General features: G+C 44.3%; 1 protein-coding gene across 3 annotated transcripts in view; it reads right to left on the reverse strand.

The window, feature by feature from the left end:
• LOC147627614 (uncharacterized protein At2g39795, mitochondrial-like) overlaps positions 1-21,334 on the reverse strand; it is a 57,237-nt gene extending 35,903 nt beyond the window's left edge. For all 3 annotated transcript variants that reach the window (XR_015268268.1, XM_086814523.1, XM_086814524.1), the window contains exon 1: positions 20,916-21,334. Coding sequence is in view for 2 of the 3 variants with exons in the window: in XM_086814523.1 (XP_086670649.1) it covers positions 20,916-21,269 (354 nt within the window). In the remaining variant the exon portion in view is untranslated. The remainder of the gene's footprint in view (positions 1-20,915) is intronic.
• Positions 21,335-22,848: the final 1,514 nt, after the last annotated feature.

Genomic DNA, 22,848 nt, shown 5'->3' on the forward strand with positions numbered 1-22,848 from the left:
GTCGTGAAGTTTGCTCTGTCTTCTGACGACTTTTGTTGCGTGTGAACAGGTGGTAAGTGTATTGCACATGTTGGTTTAATACTTTATTCTCTAACCTTTCATTTTATAAGGTTGTATGTTCACATTCACTTAAAAGTGGGCACCCACTTAGGGGCCAAGGTGGGGAGCCACACTTAACTTGTGTGTGTGGGGGGGTGGGTGCATGGTCACCTACCCACACCACCATGAAGCTGGCCGCCCACATGCAAACGTGGGGAGCCAGCCAACTGTAAGTGTTTAACTCCACTCCAACCTCTACAAAAGAGAGCCACCACCTCTATCGTAGGTACCCCGGCGATCATCTCCTCGGTTTTTCAGGCTGCGCCAACTTCATCTCCACGGTTGTCGGCGGCTCCCTCTGTCCAGCAAGCTGACGGCTGCCTGTGCGCTTCATCCCTAGTGGCTGTACTGGCTCAGGCGCCTGCGCTAGTCCTCTTACGGGCGGCTGTTCTCTCTACACTACTGGCGGCGGCTGTACCCTCTGCTGGTGGCTGCGCTGGTTATCCAGTGGGCTGCCCACTACACAGCAGGCAGCTGCACAGTTTGCAGCCAGGTGCTATATCTCCTACAGGCGCTGCTTCATCTCTGTCCAGCAGGCTGCGCCTGTCTACTGCAAGCGCCTCCATCTCTTCTCAACAAGGCAGTTGTGTGTGCGTCTCCAGTCAGGCAGCCACACAGGCTGCGCTGCCTACCACAGCAGGCAGTTGTGTGTTCATCTCCAGCCGCTGTGCTCCTACAGCTAGGCGGCCGGCGGCTGTGCTCTGCAAACAGGCGGCTAGTTCTCCATCTCCAGCGGGCTGCTCAACCTATCCATAGGCGGCTACGCCTCCTCCTCCTCCACAGCAGGCAGCTGTGTCCTGCACACAGCAGGTGGTTCTTCTCCTTTGTAGACGGTTGTGCCTCCTTTACATAGGCGGCATCTCCTTTCTTCAGGAGGCTATACTTTTCCCCCGGCAGCTACTCCTCTCGACATGCTGCTGTGTCTCGGTGTCCCTCTCAAGTAGCTTCACACAGACACCATGGGTATTGGTCTTCCATCTGCAATCTACAAGTAAGTGAATTTCAGATTTAAGTAAAGAACTTTGTGGTAAATTTGATAAGGGATTCTCTCTGCGGCTAACACCCGTTCGGTGCCGGGTAGTCCAAGCTTTTGGAGAACCGCGGTCCAAAGGTGCCGAGATCGGGAGAGCCAGGCGTTAGTACGGGAGCGCCTGTTTGTGCGTGGTCCTGGAACACCAGTGGGGCGCTCTCCGCCGCGGAGTCTAGTGAAGGCACAGGACCGTAGAGACTGGACCACTCAAGTGGTCGCTCTACTTCGAATATCTACTTCGAACTTCTTGTTTGGTACTGTATTCATTTGTGCATGGACATCATCTGGTTCTTTGAACCCATGGAGCATTGTATTTGTTAAATACTCCCAATAATATATCATATATTGAGGGGGGGGTCGGCCGGTTCCGGCCCCATTGTTGGTGTCCATCTATTTCATTTCATTTCATTTCAAATTTCAGTTGTTATTAAGTTGTCCATTTCAAATTGTAATATTAAGTTGTGCTATTACGCGTGTGGGTGTCCAACGGAGTCTATTCCCACTTGACGCGATCGGTTTCAACCTCGACCTTCCATGGCCACTTTCTTCGACCGTACCACCCATTGATCCACATTGTGTCTATCCCTAGTGCTCGATAATGCCAAATCCCTCCGACCACAAAGACCACCCAGCTCCATTGTAGCTATGGGCAAAGTCCACTACCATCTAACGATCTTGACTCCCCAAGAAAAGAGATGTTGAGTAACTGTTGAAGAAAGCAACAAACAGAGTCGAAGAAAGCAGTGAGTTGGAGAAATCGTCGACGTTGGAGGAGTACACACACAAGGCACACCTTTCACCCATTCCACATGCAGATCACCTACATACTTCACTATGGACATCATTTTTTTTTCCACATCTCACACCTCACCGTATGCACAACACATGCACCTACAACTAACCTTGTGAACGCCAACCCTCCAAGTATATCTCTAGATAGGGAGCCCATGGCGGAGGCAAGCCTGGCCCATGGTATGACCCATTGCTTGGAGAATCATTGTCCTTGCAGGTACCTCCAAGAACTTCAATGCATGTAACCTTTGCTTTGACCATGGTCACCAAAAAAAACCCGTTTCTAACTTTGAAACCTAGAAACTTCAAAAACCCTCATGTCAAATCCCCATAGGATCTCCTCATAGAACACTCCTGGTACAAGACTCGAAACTTGTAAACAAACGAAACAAACATGACGGGGGTGCAGTCGTGACTCACCTCCCAACCTTGACAATCGTGGGCAAGCCCACAAGTCTTGGCTGTCCCCACCGAGCCACGAGCTGAGCTAACTAGATGGACGTACCGACCAATCTCTACCTCGTGACGTCCCATACCACCACGAAGCTACCCTTGCGGGCCTCGAGACTCCTGCCGGCCTCGGCTGCATGAAGCAGGTGCACGTCTGCACTAGATCCAGGCTCCTGACCATAGAGCTCTCACAAAGACACGCGAGACTCTATATCCCTAATGACTAACCTTGGCCACCCTTTTATAGACTCTTGGCCGGTCATCGGGTATCCACACTTGGTGCCCGCCCGTCCATACTTGGGTGCCTGCCCGTTAGTCTATCCCTAACTCAGCTCGCCAATCAGCCTGCCTAGCTTCAAGCTTCCCCAACCTCGAAGCTAGTCTTGTGTGCGTGTAGCACACAGTAGATACACACTGTGCACATGACATACTCCCCTTCCTCTAAGAGCTCACTCCTAAGCTCACTAAAAAGCCAGGGTAATCTCTCTGAAGAGTAGTCAATGTCTCCCATGTAGCGTCCTCCTCAACACGATCCTTCCACTTGATCTTGTATTCCGTGATAAGCGTATTACGCAATCTTCTTTCACGAAATCCAAGAATCTTTTCAGGTTCGTGTGGAACAAATGTCATGTCCTCGACATCTATGATTTCTTGAGGAGTAACTAACTGGTCTGTTCCACCCAGTACTTCCTTAAGTCTACTGACATGAAATACAGGATGAACTTTCACATGAGAAGGCAAATCCAATTCATATGCAACTGAACCAATCTGTCGTGTAATACGAAATGGTCCAGAGTATCTAGGGGATAATTTCGGAGATCGACGTGTCCGTAAAGTCTCGGAATCTTTCGAAACTTGCAAATACACCATCATTCCTTTAGAGAACTCTCTGGGTGAACGATGTCTATTAGAATAAAATCTATCTCGGTCTTAAGCACTTCTAATAGATTCCTTCGCAACTTGTAACATTTCTTGCATATCTTGCAAAAAATTACGTGCTGCATCATGTTGAAGTCCTGAGAATCCCACTGTAACAGGTGATCTAGGTTGAAAACCATACATAAGCATGAAAGGACTAAAACCTATACTAGTATGCTTAGTATTGTTATATGCAAATAGGAAGATAATCCTCCCATGAACTCATCTTTTGGATACATATGCTCGAAGCATATCCTCCAAAATCTGATTCACTCTTTCAATCCGGCCATCAGATTGAGGATGATCAGAGAAACTCAAATTCAAAGTTGTTTCCAACTTCTCAAAAACAAGTTTCCAAAAATCACTCGTAAACTTAGAGTCCCTATCACTCACTATGTCTTGCGGTAACCCGTACAGTCTAAACAATTGCTCGATAAACTGCCTTGCTAATTGCGTAGCTGTAATGGTCTTCCGGGCTGGTAAAAATCTAGCCATTTTTGTCAAGCGATCTACCACAACCCAAATAGAATCGTGGCCTTGATGTGATCTTGGCAATCCAATAATAAAATCCATGGAAATACTTTCCCATTTATTACTTGGGATTTGCAAAGGATGCAACAACCCAGCCTATCTAAAGCGTTCAGCTTTATTTGCTTGACAAACTATTCACTTGAGAACATAATCTTCTACATTTCCTTTCATCTTTGGCCAATAAAAAGTGTATTTCACTAACGATAATGTCCTGTGTACCCCAGGGTGTCCGGCAGAAGGAGCGCCGTGACACTCCTTAAGAATCTTGGACCTAATGTCTAGGATCTATGGTACACAAATTTTGTCATTACGGAATAGTAAACCATTCTGAATCATCCACTGGCCTCCTACAGCCTGAATGGTAGGCTGCTCAGTCACTGAGTCTTGGTCAATCAATGAGTTCCCGTCTTGGATCTTCTGCCAAAATGGACCAAAATAACTATCAGTCCTGCAAAGCCCTCTCAATGACTGAAATAAGTCGGTAGAAATCTCGGTGAACGACAAAGTATTCACCTCTCTAATTCGACTAAGCGAATCTGCAACACTATTCATGGACTCTTTTCTATAACGAATCTCAAAATCAAAATCTTGCATTAATTCAGCCCATCGAGCTTTCCTTCCTCTCAAATCATCCGCATCACACACATACTTGATTGACTAATACCACAAACTTGGAGCCATATAAATAATGTCTCCAAACCTTGAGAGCATGAATCACAGCATAAAGCTCCTTCTCAAGGGTTGGCCAACGAGATTGAGTGTCGTCTAGCTTTTTACTTTCAAAAGCAACAGGTCTACCATCTTGAAATAAAGCAGCCCCGATGGCATAGTCACTGGCATCAGTTTCAAGAACATGAGGTCGGGTAATGCTAAGATAGGTGCTTCCTTGACTTTATCTTTCAAAAGTCTGAAGGCCATATCCAGATCGTTATTCCAAGTGATAGGCTGATTTGACTTACGTCCACGATCTTTCAACAAGTCCGTCATCGGTAGTGTGAGCTGAGAGTACTCCCGCACAAATTTCCGAAGAAAAACAACAAAACCGAGAAAAGAACGAAGTTGTTTCACTGTTCGCGGTATAGGCCAGGCCAAAACCTTCTGAACTCGGTCATAGTCAATGCTCAATCCATCTCTAGTGATTTTGTGTCCCAAGTAAATGATGTCTATCATGAAAAACTCACATTTACTTAATTTAGCATATAGTCGATTCTGTCTTAAAATAGTTAAGACAATCGTGAGGTATCTAACGTGATCCTGAAGAGTACGACTATATATCAAAATATCATCCAGGAACACAACCACAAATTTTTCCAAATGTTCACGAAAAAGATCGTTCATCATTTGCAAGAAAGTGGCTGGAGCATTGGTTAATCCAAAAGGTAATACGAGAAACTCGTAATGGCCATACCTAGTCCGAAAGGCGGTTCTTTCGACATGCCTTTCATGAATACGTATCTGGTGATAGCCAGTACGTAAATCTATCTTCATGAAATATTTCGCTCCTGCTAACCGGTCAATCAGGTCATCTGATCTAGGGAGAGGATAACGGTTCTTAATTGTCAGCTTGTTCAATCTCTTGTAATCTATACACATTCTTAGGTGTTGTCCTTCTTTCTCCTAAGCAACACAGGTGCACCCCAAGGTGATTTACTTGACGGATCTGACCCATCCTCAAATAATCTTCGAGTTGTTTGGCCAACTCATCTTCCTCAGCTTGGCTCATCCTGTAAGGTGGAATACTAACAAGGTGAGCACCAGGGATCAGGTAAATACGATGATCTACTGCCCTTTCAGGTGGTAAGCCCGATGGCAGTTCCTTAGGAAAGACATCTTGAAACGAATCAAGTATCTTCTGTAATTCTTTGCTTTCAAATACACTTAATTCATTGACATCCATAGAAGGTATGAGAAATGAAGAAAGTGGAATCAATACACAATGGAAAGCAGTATACAAAGAAGAATCCATTATATTACCAAAATCAACTGTATTTACAAGAGGTCCCTGAGAGGGATGTATACAATCACCTAAGATACTATATTGGGTGTTCCTATGTTCAAAAGAAAAAATATGACTAGACCAATCTATCTGGACTTGAAGAGTCTTAAACCACTCAATCCCTAATAACAAGTCTACATGTTCTAGGTGCATAATATAGCATTCCAGAGTATCTTTGTAGTCCTGAATCCAGATCGGTAGCATCTCCACCTTTCGATCCCATACTTGTCGACCTGCAAATACGCGTACCTCATAGGTATGATTGCTGGGCGTTGTATCAAGACCCAATTTCTGCACAAGTTTGTAATTAACAAAGTTGTGTGAGCTGCCAGGGTCTAGAAGAATGTGGATTCTATGGCTATTCACTTCTCCATAAACTCGGAGAAGATCATGCAAGCCAAAAACTTTAGAGTTGAACAGACAATCAGAACATGTACTAGGACAAGAAAGTACAGTAACTGACGTACCTGTCAAAGACAACTGGTTAGCTTCCTTTGGCTTGGGTCCTGCGTTGGTCTTTGCACCCTTTTGCTTCAGGCACTCATTACGCATATGTCCTTTTTCTTCGCAGATGAAGCAACGTCCCTCCTTCTTGAGCTTCAAAGCCTTAAGGAGACGTTTCTTCTTCGCTGGTATCGAAGGTTGGTCCGAAGACTTTCCTTCAGTGAATGAATGGCTTCATCCAAAGTTTTGCATTTGTTGTTTTTAACCTGTAAACGATATGAGTCGGGTAAACCGGCTACGAAGAAACCCAAAAGAGTGGTGGAATCCATCTTCGTAGCTTTCATCTGCAAGTCCCTAAATTTCTGGAGATAGACCTCATAAGTGAGGTTCTGCGAGGTCATGGTCAAAGTAGTAAACCGGGCAACATCATAGTCATCCTCCTTCTTGAGGAATTCTTTCTTAAAGACGTCTTTGAACTGTGCTCAAAGTCGTTGGTTTAGGGTTGAGTTCCTTCCACCAAAGCAAAGCTTTGCTTAAGAGAACCTGCTACTAATTGGATCTTTTTTTCATCGTCATATGGATGAAACTGAAAATGGACTTGCCACTTATGTAGCCAAGTGTCCACTATCTCCTTGGTACGCTGCTTTTACTCGCCCCCAAACTGTTCCGGAGTAATATTGGGGCCTAAAGCAGATGCCAGTATCAATACCCGAAAGAGTAGATAGAGTAGTGGTCAACAAAGAGATGGAGTTCTGTAAAGCCTACATCTGCACGGCAATTTGTGCTTGACGTTTCGAGGAAGAAGCTTCGAGAGCAACTTTAAACTCTTGGAAATCTGATTTTGACACATAATCGTCGAAAAGATCGGCATCGGTGGCTTCCGTAACCGGCAGGTCTTCACGTTCGAGAAAGGGCTCCAACTCGGATTCTTGGGTCGACATCTTGAAGAGGACAAGGTGAGAGAAAAAGTTGATCTTGCACAAATAAGAGTACTAGACAACTTGAGAGCTTGAGAGCTTGAGAGATGTGTGGCAAGAAGCCCGCTTAAGGGGAATATATAGGCTTCCCCAAAAGCTAACTTTAGCTTTTACTTTTGTGTTTTTTTTTGGCAATATATATATATATATATATATATATATATATATATATATATATATATTCTGTTTTCTTTAAAAAAAATAAAAAAACACTTATAAAGCAATACTTGGGTTTTTTAAACCCTCTTCTTAAGTGTGGGTTTAATAAAACCTTTAGGCGCATGTTTAAAAAAACGAAAGCAAAGGTGAATTTTTTATTTATTTTTTTAACAAAACAAAAGCGAAAAAAAAAACACCCAACTATGCTTTTCACTTTTTTTTTTTTCTGTCACCCACCTATAATTAGCGGCCGCCTGCCTGCGTGGACCCCCTGCACACGTGCCTGCATGTACCCGCCTGCCCGCGCAGACCCTTGGCTGCTTGCGCATATGCTCGGGTTTCTGCGCCTGCCTATGCACCAGCGCCTGCACACGTACCTGGCCGGCCTGAGCATACAGATGACCGACTGTCGCCTGTACTTGCGCACCTGCGCCGCCTGTGTACACCCGGCGCACCTGCGCTAGCAGGCACATACTGGCCCGAGTGCAAGAGTTGCCTACCCACGTGCGTCAGCCTGTGCTGACTACGCCTGACTGCGCATACAGCCCGTGTGCAGGACCCGCCTGCCCACGTGCGCCAGCCTGTCCGACGTCCGCCTGCGTGTACTGCTTGCTGCTTGTGACTGGTGTGGTGACCTTGCGGCTGGCGTCTTCACACATGTAAGCTGCGCAGCCCTCAGGCGATACACAGACATGAACAACCTTCGCTTCTTCTTCTTCTTCTTCTTCTCTTCTCTTCTCTCTCTCTCTCTCTCTCTCTCTCTCTCTCTCTCTCTCTCTCTCTTACAAAGAGCCGATAAGCTTTTTCCTTGTTTTCTCTTCAAACTGTTCATACAATTAAAAACACAACCCTTCTTCTTGCTAAGCAAACCAACCCTTAACAAGACCAAAATCCCCATCACCACGGGCTCCTACGATGCAAAAGCAACACGCTGAAATTGAAAAAACAGCAATATACTCAGAAAAACATGAAGCTTCTCGAACTCATACCTTTTCTTCGACCTCTTTTTCTCTACCTACCGACTTGCTCATTCACGAGGCTTGCTCTAATACCACTGTCAAATCCCCATAGGATCTCCTCGTAGAACGCTCCTGGTACAAGACTCGAAACCTGCAGACAAACGAAACAAACATGACGGGGGTGCAGGCCTGACTCACCTCCCAACCTTGACAGCCGTGGGCAAGCCGACAAGTCTTGGCTATCCCCACCAAGCCATGAGCTGAGCTAACTAGATGGACGTATCGACCAATCTCTACCTCGTGACGTCCCATACCGCCACGAAGCTACCCTTGCGGGCCTCGAGACTGTTGCCGGCCTCGGCTACATGAAGCAGGTGCACGTCTGCACTAGATCCAAGCTCCTGACCATAGAGCTCTCACAAAGACACGCGAGACTCTATATCCCTAATGACTAACTTTGGCCACCCTTTTATAGGCTCTTGGCCGGTCATCGGGCATCCACACTTGGGTGCCCGCCCGTCCATACTTGGGTGCCCGCCCGTTAGTCTATCCCTAACTCAGCTCACCAATCAGCCTGCCTAGCTCCAAGCTTCCCCAACCTCGAAGCTAGTCTTGTGTGCGTGTAGCACACGGTAGATACACACTGTGCACATGACACCTTGAAACCCTCAGCAGTGCAGCAGTTTTGCCCAAATTTCACATTTCGTTTTCTTTCAAATTCTTTTGATTTTTTGCTTTTTTCTCGCAGAAACCTTGCACCTTCTCTCCTCCTCCTTTGTCTTAAAAAACTCAAAACATCGAGGTTTTTTACATCATCATACTATGTTTTTAGGTAGCTTTTATATGTTTTTTAATATTTATAATTTTTTTATTTTTTGAAACCTCAAAACCTCAACGCTAAGGGACGAAACCTTTCGAAACAAAATTCCAAAAACCTCGAAACGGAAAAAACCTCGAAACGTTTCTTGTGACTATGACTTAGTCTCTAATTCAACACAAACACAACCTCGCCATGGCCGATGTATTAGCCACGAAGCAGGCTCTACGCATCACACTTCGAGATCGAGACATAATATCATGTCGTGCTAAGAAGATCCGGACCGCCATCTACCCATGCCAATTTGGTCCTACCGGTAGGCTACTTCTACCAATCGCCTGAATTTGAAGGGTCCACGCTATTTCCACACCAAAAGAAGGCCTTGCATAAAGAACTTCTACTTTGCTTTTTTCTCGCTTCACCTTGCAACTTCTCTCCTCCTCCTTTGTCTAAAAAAACTCAAAACGTCGAGGTTTTTTACATCATCATACTATGTTTTTAGGTGGCTTTTATATGCTTTTTAATATTTATAATTTAAAAAATATATTTTTTGAAACCTCAAAACCTCGAGACTGAGGGACAAAAAATTCGAAACAAAATCCCAAAAACCTCAAAATGGAAAAAACCTCGAAACTTTTCTTGTGACTATGACTTAGTCTCTAATTCAACACAACCACAACCTCACCATGGCCGATGTATTAGCCACGAAGCAGCCTCAAGGCATCACACTTCGAGATCGAGACATAATATCATGTCGTGCTAAGAAGATCCGGACCGCGGCGGCCCGCCATCTACCCATTGTTGGGTTTTATGCTGTGTATGCACCCAGAGGAGTGCTAGTGATCATCAGTAGATTACTGGGGCACTTTTTACTTCAGTTAGTGGAGGTTTTTTCCCCCAGTTTAGCTTAGTTTCACTTATAATAGTTTATAAGTGATTTGGTCCACCTGGCGCATTTTATGGCCGGACATGTGAACACATCTTTTAGGTCACTTCATTATGTGGCTATTGTACTTCACTTTATCATACTGAATACAAGAACTAGTCGTGTTCTCTCTCTCTGTCTCTCACGTTTCTGTTGGAAGTACCTCCAAACCCTAACCCTAACTGTTCAGCACCTTCATTTGGTATCAGAGCTTCCAGGCTGGCAGCCCTGCCCGTACTGCTCCACGTGGCTTGCCGTACTATTCCGTACATTGCCCTGCGCGTGTATCTGCTCCGTACTCTATCCGTACTGGTCCCCGCCACCAGCTGCACCAAAGGTACAGGTTTTCGCCTGTTTTGTACTGTACCCGTCAGCTGCAAGTACAGTCGCCCAGCTCCGTACAGTACTAGTCGACTGCATACAGTACCTGTTTCCGTACTGTACCTGCTGTGTACCTGCTCGCCCTGCACAGTTCAGTACTAGTCGACTGTACCTGCTACGCATATCTGAAGTCAACCAGTCGACTGCAGTTTTCGTACTACATCTGCTACGTGTACCTGTTCCGTACAGTCGTCGTACAGTCGACTGTACCTGCTCCGTACAGCAGACCAGAACCTACTACGACTGCTTTGAACTGCTGTTCACCTACAGTCAACTTGTACCTGCAAAAATCACAGTTGTGGTAAGCTTTACAAGTTTTGGAATTTGGGCATTTTTCTCTGTGAAAATTTTCTGGTAGATACAGGCAGATTTTCTTGCAAAGAAATCTCTACAGGTTTTTTGCAAGGTTTTGGGTGCAGTAATTTTGAGCATTTTTGGGCATTTTGGCACTGTGTAAGCCATTTTTGCTGCTCTACTCAGTCAGTGGTGCATTGAGTTGCACATTCAGAGGATTGAGAGTGCAGGCATATTTGGGTTAGCTGTATTCAGTGGAGTACAGTTGCTTTCAGGGTTGTTGCTTGGGTTTTTTGATACACAGGTACAACATTGTGCATTGGCATAATGGCAAGTCAACAATAGAGTGATGTATTCACGTATTTGTCTAAGGAAGACAAGTTGGATGGCATGAACTACTCCTTCTGGAGTTTTATGTTGAGAAATGTGCTCGTGGCAAAAGGTCTTTGGGATTTTGTTAGTGGTGATGAACCACGTCCAGGTCCATTGGCTCCAGAGACTCCTCCCCAAGGGGGTGCTCGTGGACGAGGACAACAGGTACAGGCACCAGGTCAGCCATTGCCTGTTCAAAGAACAAATGCTCAGAAGACATGGGATGCCAGAGATGCACAAGCCTTGTCACTCATTGCATTGTCAGTACAGAGGTCTATTATACCTCATATTCGTTCAGCTAGCTCTTCACGCAATGCATGGGTGACTTTGGAGCAGATGTATGCTGCTCGTAATGAGGCTCGGATCTCGTTTTTGAAAAGAGAGCTGGAAAATCAGAAAATGCATGAAGGAGATGATATGTCTAGCCACTTGAACAAGCTGCAGGATTTGAGAGAGCAACTCATCAATGTGGATGAGATTATTCCTGAGACACAGCTTGTGTCCACCATCTTGAACTCTTTGCCAAGATCTTACTTGGTTTTTCATACCTCTTTGAACCTCAGCATGAGGAATGCTGTAGAACCCCTTAAGTATCAGGAACTTGTTGCTCTCTTGCTTCAAGAAGAGCAAATCAGGAAGAATATGAATATGAACACAAGTGCTGAACAAGCATTTACTACAAGTCAAAAAGGGAAAGGCAAATCTCAGCCAAAGAGTTCAAATCATAATTCAGGTGATGGTGGTTCATCTCACGATACCAAGAAAGGTGATGGCCAGCCCAAGAAGAAGGGCAAATGCCATTACTGTAAGAAGCCAGGTCACTACATCACAGAGTGTAGAAAGAGGATTGCCAAAGAGTAAGGCAAAGGAATCTGGGATGTCTGTAAATGAAGCCTCTAAAGCTCCTCCAGAGACTGCTTCTTTTGTTGAGGACAGGGATTACTCTTTCTATACATGCAGCTATGATGCCTCTTGGTCTTCACAGGCACTCAGTATGACAGAGCATGCATGTACTTGGTATTTTGATAGTGGTGCTTCAAAGCATATCACATCTCGCAGGGAATTGTTTTGTCATGTAGGCCCTGCCCCTGTTGGCAAAACTGTTCAGTGTGCCAATAATGCTTCATATCCAGTTCGTGGCATTGGGGAGATTCAGCTCACAGCCATTGATGGCTCTATTCTTCGACTTACAGATGCCTTATATGTACCAGGGATAAAGAAGAATTTGTTGTCCATTTCTTCTTTAGCACACTGTGGTATGCAAGTCCACTTTGATGATGACAAATGCATGGTCAGAGACAAAGCTAATGCTTTGACCTTGATGCTTACTGGTACATTATGTCATGGACTTTATCAGTTGGATTCATTTCAGCCAGTGGATCAGTCTGCTTATAATGCATTCACTCTTACTCCAGCTATGGTTGATGCGGAGTTATGGCATGCTCGCATGGGGCATGTAAATTTTGGTAGTCTTATGCTTATGAAGCGACATAACATGTTGATAGATCTACCACTTATGGAGAAGCCTCCAGATCACATATGTGAAGGATGTATTTTGGGAAAGATGCATCGGTTATCCTTCCCACGTGATCAGGCTCTACGAGCAACTGCAAAGTTGCAGCTTATACACAGTGATCTTTGTGGTCCCATGCAAACGAAGTCATTCGGAGGTTGCTTCTATTTTGCTACATTTATTGATGACTTCTCTCGTATATGCTGGGTCTATCCGTTGACACAGAAATCACAGGTATATGATGCATTTTTGGCCTTTGTAGCACTTGCTGAAACAGAGTCAGGATGCAAGGTTAAGACTCTCCGTTCTGACCGAGGGGGGGAATATATGTCACACATGTTGAATTCCTTTCTTGAGAGTAGAGGTATCAAACATCAGTATACTACTCCTTATACTCCACAGCAGAATGGGGTTGCAGAAAGGAAGAATCGGTCACTCATGGAGATGGCCAGATGTATGTTAAAGGCAAAGAAGCTACCACATATCTTTTGGGTGGAAGCTGTTATGTGTGCTTGTCATATTTTGAATCGATGTCCCACAAAGGCATTGGTTTCCATTACTCCTTTTGAGGCTTGGCATGGCCGCAAGTCTTCGGTATCACATTTTCGTACTTTTGGGTGTCTTGCATATGCACACATACCCAAAGAGTTGAGGAGGAAGTTGGATGATAAAGCCACAAAATGCATTTTTGTTGGGTATAGCCGTGAGAGCAAGGGCTACCGGTTATATGACCCACTATCCAAGAAGATATTCACTAGTCAGGATGTCATTTTTGATGAAAAATCAGAAATATCCATGGCTGGTTATGATGCAAATCAGGCTGAAATGATGTGTTTGAAGGTCTACTACCTATGGAGTTTCATTCCACAGTTGGTGATCCAACTCATGAGGGTACAGGACAGCCAGCCAATCATGAAGGTGGTGCAGAAATTCAGCAGCAAATTGAGCCAGAAGTTGAGCCAAATATGGGGCAGCAGGCACCACAGGTCAGACACATACCTAGATGGTATTTGAGGACATTACAGGACAGCCATCTAGAGGGTCCTCTTGCTGGTCGTACTCGTAGGGAGACAAGGACCAATGAGCATGCACACATCATGGATTTGAATATGGTTATGGCAGCCAGTATACAGGATGATGATGAGCCTGATTCATTTGTGGATGCACGAGACAATGTGCATTGGAATAAAGCCATGCAAGATGAGCTTGATTCTATTAAAAGGAATCAAACATGGGATTTGGTTGATCTGCCCAAAGGCAAGAAAGCCATTGGTACTAAGTGGGTCTATAAGTTGAAAAGACATGCAGATGGATCCATTGACAGGTACAAAGCCCGTCTAGTTGCAAAGGGCTATGCACAGAAGAAGGGCATTGATTATGAGGAGACATTTGCTCCTACATCCCGTATGTCGACACTTAGGTGTGTCATTGCATTGGCTGCACATCGTGGTTGGGTTGTTCACCAGTTGGACATCAAGACTGCTTTCCTACATGGGGACCTCGAGGAGGAAGTTTATGTACATCAGCCCATAGGTTTTGCAGAACATGGTCATGAAGGGAAAGTATGCAGGCTGAAAAAGGCCTTGTATGGTTTGAAACAAGCTCCACGAGCTTGGTATGCAAAGATAGATGCTTTCCTACTCACTCAAGGATTTGTGAACAGTCCATCAGAAGCCACTTTGTATGTACAGAAAGATGAGAAAGATCTGCTGGTCATCAGTCTTTATGTAGATGATCTTTTGCTGATGACAAAATTGCAGCTTTTAAAGAGATACTGCAACAGACATTTGACATGTCTGATTTGGGGCTCGTACACTACTATTTGGGCATACAGTTTGTGCAGGATAACAGAGGCATTGGGTTGTTGCAATCTCAATATGTTGCTAAACTTCTGGAGAAGTTCAAATTTCAGGATTGCAAGCCTATTAGCACTCCTATGGAGCCTCGGATGAAACTGTCACTACAAGATGACAGTATTTCTTTTGATGCCACTACATATGCTCAAGCTGTTGGGTGCCTTATTTATTTGTGTACTACACGGCCAGATATTCAGTATGCCGTATCTCAATTGAGCAGATTCATGCACAGCCCTCGATTGTCACATTGGCAAGCTGTGAAGCTTGTATTCCGGTATTTGCAAGGTACCTTGTCTCTTGGATTGCTTTATCCTGAGGGGGGTGACATGCAATTATATGCTTACAGTGATTCAGATTGGGCTGATGATTTTGATACCAGACATTCCACTAGTGGAAATTGTTTCTTTCTTGGCTCTTCATGTATTTCTTGGCTAAGCAAGAAAAAGACCACAGTGGCCACTTCGTCTTGTGAGGCAGAGTACAGAGCAGCCTACACTACTACTGTTGAGTGTGTCTGGCTGCGTCGTCTCATGACTGATATGGATATTTCAGTGGAGGAGCCTACACCTATCTATACTGATAGTCAGAGTGCCATTGCTGTGGCCAGGAATCCTGTGTTTCATGCTCACACGAAACACATTGAGATTCACTATCATTTTGTTCGGGAGAGACTCCAGGCAGGTGATATTAGTCTGATCTACTGTCCTACAGATCAGAATGTGGCAAACATCTTCACCAAGGCATTACCACGTCCGAAATTTGAAGCATTCCGAACTGCTTTGAATTTGTTTCCTTTTGGTGGATGATGAACAGTGATCACATATCACTCCAGGGGGGTTTGTTGGGTTTTATGCTGTGTATGCACCCAGAGGAGTGCTAGTGATCATCCAGTTTAGCTTAGTTTCACTTATAATAGTTTATAAGTGATTTGGTCCACCTAGCACATTTTATGGCCGGACATGTGAACGCATCTTTTAGGTCACTTCATTATGTGGCTATTGTACTTCACTTTATCATACTGAATACAAGAGCTAGTCGTGTTCTCTCTCTTTGTCTCTCACGGTTCTGTTGGAAGTACCTCCAAACCCTAACCCTAACTGTTCAGCACCTTCACCCATGCCAATTTGGTCCTACCGGTGGGCTACTTCTACCAATCGCATAAATTTGAAGGGTCCACGCTATTTCCACAACAAAAGAAGGCCTTGAATAAAGAACTTCTACTTTGCATCTACCTTCCATGCAGCCTCGACAAGCTACCTACCACCAAGGCTACACAACGTCAATCACCAATATACCCTGCATCCAGTTACGGATTGGTCCTGAACCATACCACTTAAAACCTCGTGTTCTAGACCGTCCACACCTTCCACCCCATCAACAAGTTCACCACGGACTTGGTTGTGACGCAAGGACACGGCCACCATTAGGAAGGGAGGTATATTAACCGCTTCATAGATTAACATGGTTTTACCCGCCCCACCTACCATAAGACGCTTTACCATCTTACCCGCTCGAGCAGCGCTTATTTTTGTAAGACGGCGCTGGAACATATAAAGCGGCCTTACTTTGAGCTTAATGTCAAATAGGAAAATTCTAAGGACTTAGTGTATATACTTGCTTAAGACTAGTAATAGTGGCCGGACCATTTTTAAGTTTGGTCAACCTAGTGTGAAAACTAGTTACTTGTATGTAAGTCATTTTTTACACTAAACAATACACAATCATTCCCTTGCAATAGAATACTTGTGGGGTCCCCTTCTTCTCTATTCTTGCTTGCATGTATGCTATTGGATCTTGCTTGTTTGATGGATGCATGCTAGACAGGTTTGTTTGTAGGTTTCACTCTTGCATTAGCTTCTTCTTCTTCCCCTACCTTTTGTGAGAGACGAAGACGAATCTCTATTTGCCTCCATCTAGGTGAAGAGAGCTCTTCCTTCACCCCCTTAGCAAGGAGCAATCCAATGTGACAACGAAGTGATAATGCAATGGACGAGTTAGCCGAACCACATTGAGAAGTTGGATTGCTCCTCGAAGGCAAGACCCAACAACACATGATTCAACAAAGGCTAAGGTAAGCTCATGACATGAACAAATCCTATGAAGAGCTTTCCCTTTTTTATGTACACACTCAGGAATGCCGAGTTATCTCTGTTGAGATTGGTATGAAGGATTCCTGCGCTAAGACCGCATTTAAAAGTCATGAGATCGTTGCTGCTATACAACAGAAATTCAGGCAAACTCTGTTTTTTTCCCCCAACTAGCCTTAAGCCTAAGATCCTCCCGTGGTTACCGTTTTTTCCCACCCGCAGGCACACCCGCCCGTAGGCGATGCCCCCGAGGAAGCACCTTGTGCCATGTGGGGATATGAACCCAAGATCTCCTAGTCCTAGGCAAATACCTTCACCACTTGGGCTATCACCTCATTGGCATTCTGGCATAGACTTTGGCACTCTTATAGAAGGAAACAAATCTCTCGTTATTCTTACATGGTGGACTTCCACTCAATCAATGGAGAGTAGTGCTTGGTGCAGGTTCATCATGCCCTAAATACCCAGCTGCTATTGTGCCAGTACAACATGCGTTTGGACACACAGATGACCTCATGTTTTGTGGCCTATCTCACTGGCAGTTTCCCATCAAGCATGGTTTATATTACTTAGGACTCTATTGTTATAGAGTTTGGTTAGCTCAATCTAGTCCACAAATTTCCTACAAGAGTAGGGACTCGGACCTAGCCCTAAAGGTTCATAGAGAGGTGGTTCATAAATGCACTCTAAGACAAATCCCAAATTCACAATTTGTATCACCCCGCAAGACAGTGAACTCTTACTCGGAGATCATTGCCAGTATCACAGCTTGGCATATTTGCAGGACCAAATGCATAGAGGCTACTCAGACCATTTACTCAGCTGATATGCATTAATTGGCCAAACATTATACATACTCTTATGCCTACTTGGGCACGTATACATGCCCTTCAAAATATGCTCAAGTTAGACAAGTGCGCCTTTCTTAGGGAATGGGATCATTGTCAGAATGTGCGGCGGAAATGAGACGGAAATCTGAGAGCAAAAAACACAGAGGTGCAAGAGAGGAGAAGTGGTGTAGAACTCTACTATATACACAATATAATCGGTACAAAGTGTGGGGGGGGGGAGCAAGTGCCCCTATATATATGGCAAGGGGTAGCCAATCGGCCCAGTCTAAACAGGCCGACAGCCCCCATATGGGCCCACGACCATGCAAAGGTTGGTAGGTTGACCCACGACCAGAATAACCTGGTCGGCCAGCATCAAAGTGGGCCCCCCATGGCCAGCCGCCTCCTACAAGTTGGCTAGGGAAAAAAACAACCCCCCACGACACACGCCCACCAAAACTCGAAAAAGAAATGGAAAAAAACTCCTCCCGCAGCCAAGCACACCCACATCACAGAGGCCCTCACTCCCTACAATATAGTACAGTACAGACAGGAGATGAATGCTAACAATCATAAGGTCTTCTCTTTCACTCCCTCGAGACTCTCAAGGAAGATTGTGACCTTCATCACAAGGAAACAAAAGACACTTAGCATCTTCAGGAAATGTAGCAACAAGGAGCTTTTGAAGCCTACTGAAACTCGATTTATTGGTCTACTCATTGAATAGAAATCTCATCTCACATCTTGTCCAAAAAGAAATATTCTTTGAGATTAAGGTTTTGGAAATCTTAGAAAGTGTTAGAATTAGTGCATCTCAGTGTATTTGGGTTGTACCCATTTTATGGGATTTTATATATTTTTCTCATGTTTAGTGAGTCGTGGGCAGTCGGTTGTCCCAGAGGCAGTCGGCCAGCCTCCTTGCTTCACTATAAAAGGAGCCTCTCATCATCACTTGTATTCAACTATTCCCAAGCACTTGTTCAACACTCCTTGCAGGCTAATTGCCATTGTAAAGCCTTCATGCTAATATAAAAGGTGATCTTGTCCACAAGCTCTCTCTACTCTCTCTTATTCATTTTTTGCTTCCGCCTGTGCATTCTCCAACATGGTATCACTCGCTTAGGTTCAAGCTACTCCACTATTCTGCAAATCTGTCTGCCATCTCTTTATGGTGCCTTGCATTTTCTTCCATAACTCCTCCTGGCTGCAGATCCGTCCCTAACAGTAGCTACATTTCACTACTTTGCTGCGTTTTCTAGTCCAACCAACTCTCTGTTTGTTGTCGGCCAGTCTTCTTGGTTGCGTTTTCTTCTACAGAGGCAAGCTATGACGGTTCTTGGCTGCGTTTGGCAAGCGTTGGAGTTTTGGCTACGTTTTCTGCTCCAGCATCACTTGTTGGTGAGTTCTCTTGGATATGGTGTTGCCAAACAAGTGGCACTATTTTTTCCTGTCCCGCCACGAGTCCCTACCCTTCCGGTAGGAGGTTCCCAGTGGTTCTTGGATTGTTTTGCTATTGTTCGGCCTTTGTCTCTCTCAGGTTTAAGAAGAGGATGATTGGTTTTGGAGCCTTGCTTCATTGGAAAACACTTGAGAGGAGTCTTGGAGAGCTGAGATTTGTGTTCTTTGTTGCTGTGGATATGGCTCCCCCCTGTACGAACAAGGATGACAAGTTGAAAGGACCCAACTATGCCCATTGGAAGCTGCAAATGCGGATCTAGTTCATCACAAGGGTTTGTGGGATATTGTTCAAGACACTGAGAAGAAGCCCGAGCGTCCTCAGAACCCTAGGAGGTGGACTAAGGATCAAGAGAATGAATTCGTTGCGGAATTACAAGACTGAGAGAATCGGGATTCGAAGGCGCATTCAATGCTTGTGCGGACCATCACAAAGGAGGTCCCACCGACCATGCAAACTCTCACCAATTCTCATCAGGTATGGTCTAAATTGGAGGATCTCTTTACTCGAGATTCGTCGATGAGGGCAGTTACCTTACAAGGGCAACTCTACATTTGTTATTTCCTTCGGGCAGTTCCATGCAATCGTTCCTCATGAAGGCCAAGGTTATCCATGGCCAGTTTTACTGACAATGGGTGCTGCTTTGTCCTCTGCTCAACTGGCTGCACTTATCCTCACCAAGCTTCACCCGGACTATGATGTGATTTCTCGATCTTTATGATGCCAGGTCACATCCACTCAGTTGGGATTTTGATGATCTTAGCTCCCTACTCTTGGAGAAAGAGTCCGTCCTCGTTTCACGGGGTAAGTTGAAGGTGTCTCTCAACAGTTCCGACCAGGCACTTTCTACAGTTCAGAAGAAAGGTCGGAGTCTCTGCTTCTCTTGCAAGAAGAGGGGACATCTGACCAAGGATTGTTTGTCCAAGAAGAAGAACAAGACCAAGGGCAAGTCTTCATCTCAAAGAAAAGGCAAAGACACAACACACGACAGTGATACAAATTCTTCCACTTCTAGGGCCCAGATGTATACTTCTCTAGTATACATGTAGTTTCCCCCATGTGCTTCCAACCAAAGGATGCTTGTGGGCGAGAGAAGGAGCTGCTTACAGCTCCACTTACTGGTACATAAGAACCGTGATTCGGAGTTCCAAGCATTAGACATCTGGCAGAACATGGTTATCTTTTGTATAACAAAAGATCACGAATTAGATCTATTCTAAGTTCATTGTTTGATGCTTTTGGGACGTGATGTGTTTTCCATCCACTGTAGGGGATTATGGACGCAGTGTGTCCAGTAGCTCATCATCTATTCTTGGAGTTCATTGCCCACTTGTGTGGGAATTCGTAGCCAAGCAAAGTTCCTTGCTGTTCGTGGTGACATTTTGTTTCAAGGAAACAGGTTGGCAGATGCTCTCTCGAAGATGATTCTAATATTCGTGCTGCTGGAGGGTCCATGGTTGCATCTTCATCAGCTTATCTTCTTCAAACTCTTGCACACTATGAGCTGCAGAGGAGGTGTTAGAATTAGTGCATCTCAATGTATTAAGGTTGTAGCCATTTTATGGAATTTTATATATTTTTCTCATGTTTAGTGAGTTGTGGGCAGTCAGCTGTCCCAGAGGCAATCCGCCCGCCTCCTTGCTTCACTATAAAAGGGGCCCCTCATCGTCACTTGTATTCAACTATTCCCAAGCACTTGTTCAACACTCCTTGCTGGCTAATTGCCATTGTAACGCCTTCATGCTAATATAAAAGGTGATCTTGCCCACAAGCTCAATCTACTCTCTCTCCACCAGCCTCCTTGCTTCGCTATAAAAGGGACCCCTCATCATCACTTGTATTCAACTATTCCCAAGCACTTGTTCAACACTCCTTGCTGGCTTATTGCCATTGTAAAGCCTTCATGCTAATATAAAAGGTGATCTTGCCACAAGCTCTCTCTTCTCTCTCTCTTGTTCATTTTCTGCTTCCCTGTGCATTCTCCAACAGAAAGTGCATCAGAAAGAGATTAAGCATGACCTCTTCTTACCTTGTACTTCTGGACAGAGTTGGATGCTTTTTTGAGCTCCTTTTTCAAGACCTTGAGAAGGAGGGCGTCTGGGTCGACAGGAACATCAGCACCATCTGACACATCATCAGTTGTTTGAGTCGTTGTGGTTGTTCTTGCTTCTACTTTGCCAGAGTCAAGTTTGGATGCAGACTTGGAGGGTTTCCTGCTTTTTTCTGCACTGGAAGAAGAGTAGGGATGCCATGGCGATGGCGATGGCGATGGCGATGGCAAGATTGTTCCCAGTATCTTCTGATAATGGCGATGCTGATGATGATGCTGGTGAATAATAGGTCTGGCCAGGCGAAGCAGCAGGCCACGAGCTAAAGAAGCCATCGTTATGCACAAGCAAGGGTTCTGGGTTTTGTAAACATTTCAAGTTTCACAAATGATAATCCAAGTGTCACAAATGATAACCCAACTGTCTTGAATTTTCCTCCTTTATTTTATTTTTTTTAACCTAGAATTCGCAGATAACTTAGCTATGTTCAAAATTAGCAAACTATAATAATGTATTCGTTGTAAGATTTAAAAATTTCCATTATAAAATTAAAAAAGTAGAACTTTTTTATGAAACGTGTCTATATACCAACCAAGAAAACACAATGTCTATATACACAGACCAAAAAAACACAAGCACATCATTGGTTTTGAAGTAGACAATTAGTTTTACATAGTGCGTCTATTTTCAAAAGAAATATTATGCATACCAACCTATTAAAAGAAGCATCTGTATGTCTCATAAACCCACTGACCTATGGAACGAAGGATACATCAGCTAAAAGAGAAAGAGTTTGTGTATCACCCTACTAAAGGAAGGGTAGGTAGGCTACCAGAGAAAGAGTAAGCATACCAACAAAGGGAGAATAAGTATGTAAAAAGAAAGAAGGATATGTGACTAGTTGAAGATGGGTACATCCACTATTATTGAAAGAAGGTGTTAATAACCACTCTGGTTTAACATAGTTCGCCTACACGTCCTACCGGTGCTTCATCGTCTTACCCATTATGTAACAGAAGCCTATCTTTTATAAAACAGCATGGCATATATGAAGCGGCCTTACCTTGTGCCTAATGCCAAATGGGGAAATCATAGACTTCATGTATATACTTCCTTAAGGCCTAGCCTTAAGGAATAGTGGCAATGGACCATTTTTTAAGTTATGGCTAGCTAAGTGCAAACACTAGCCATTTATATTGTAATAGGATACTTGTGAGCTCTCCCTCTTCTCCCTACTCTCTTGCTTTTATGTTTTGTTTAATCCTTGCATAGATTAATGGATTCTTTCATGGATAAGTTTGATTGTAGGCTTCTCCCTCTCATGAGCTTCTCTTCTATCCACCCCTTGTGAGTGAGAACCACTATGAAGGTAACCTCTTCTTGCCTTCATCTAGGTGAATAGAGCTCTTTCTCCACACTGTGAAGGTTACCCTCTTCTTGCCTCCATGTAGGCAAGAAGTTCTCAGGTGTGACAATGGGGTGAGGATATGGATGTAGGCTAGCACACCCACAACAGAGAAATTGCTTCTTATAGCTCTAAGACAAAGCTCCCAATGAAACTTGTTTCAGCATAGGCAAGCTAAGCTCTTGACTTGAACATATTTCTAGGGAGTAGAATAATGGCTTAGCTTTGCTAATTTACATCCCCATTCTACGCTATTGGATTTTCCTAATATCCTCCAGTGTTGATTAGGAAGTCACACTCCAAAAGACATAGTTTTGAAGTCTTAGATGTGTTGGGTTTGATGCTTTCTTAATCTTGTTGGGTTTACCTAGGAAGTCACACTCCAAAAGACATAAATTTTTGGAGTCTTAAATATGTTGGGTTTGATGTTTTCTTAATCTTGTTTTGACTCTTGTTTCTATTAAGATTAGGACATTCGACTTGCAGGTTTTGGAAGGAGATTTTCTTGG

The sequence above is a fragment of the Cibotium barometz genome, chromosome 20 (genome assembly GCF_041138505.1).
Source record: "Cibotium barometz isolate CiBa-2024 chromosome 20, ASM4113850v1, whole genome shotgun sequence".
Taxonomy (NCBI): Eukaryota; Viridiplantae; Streptophyta; class Polypodiopsida; order Cyatheales; family Cibotiaceae; genus Cibotium; species Cibotium barometz.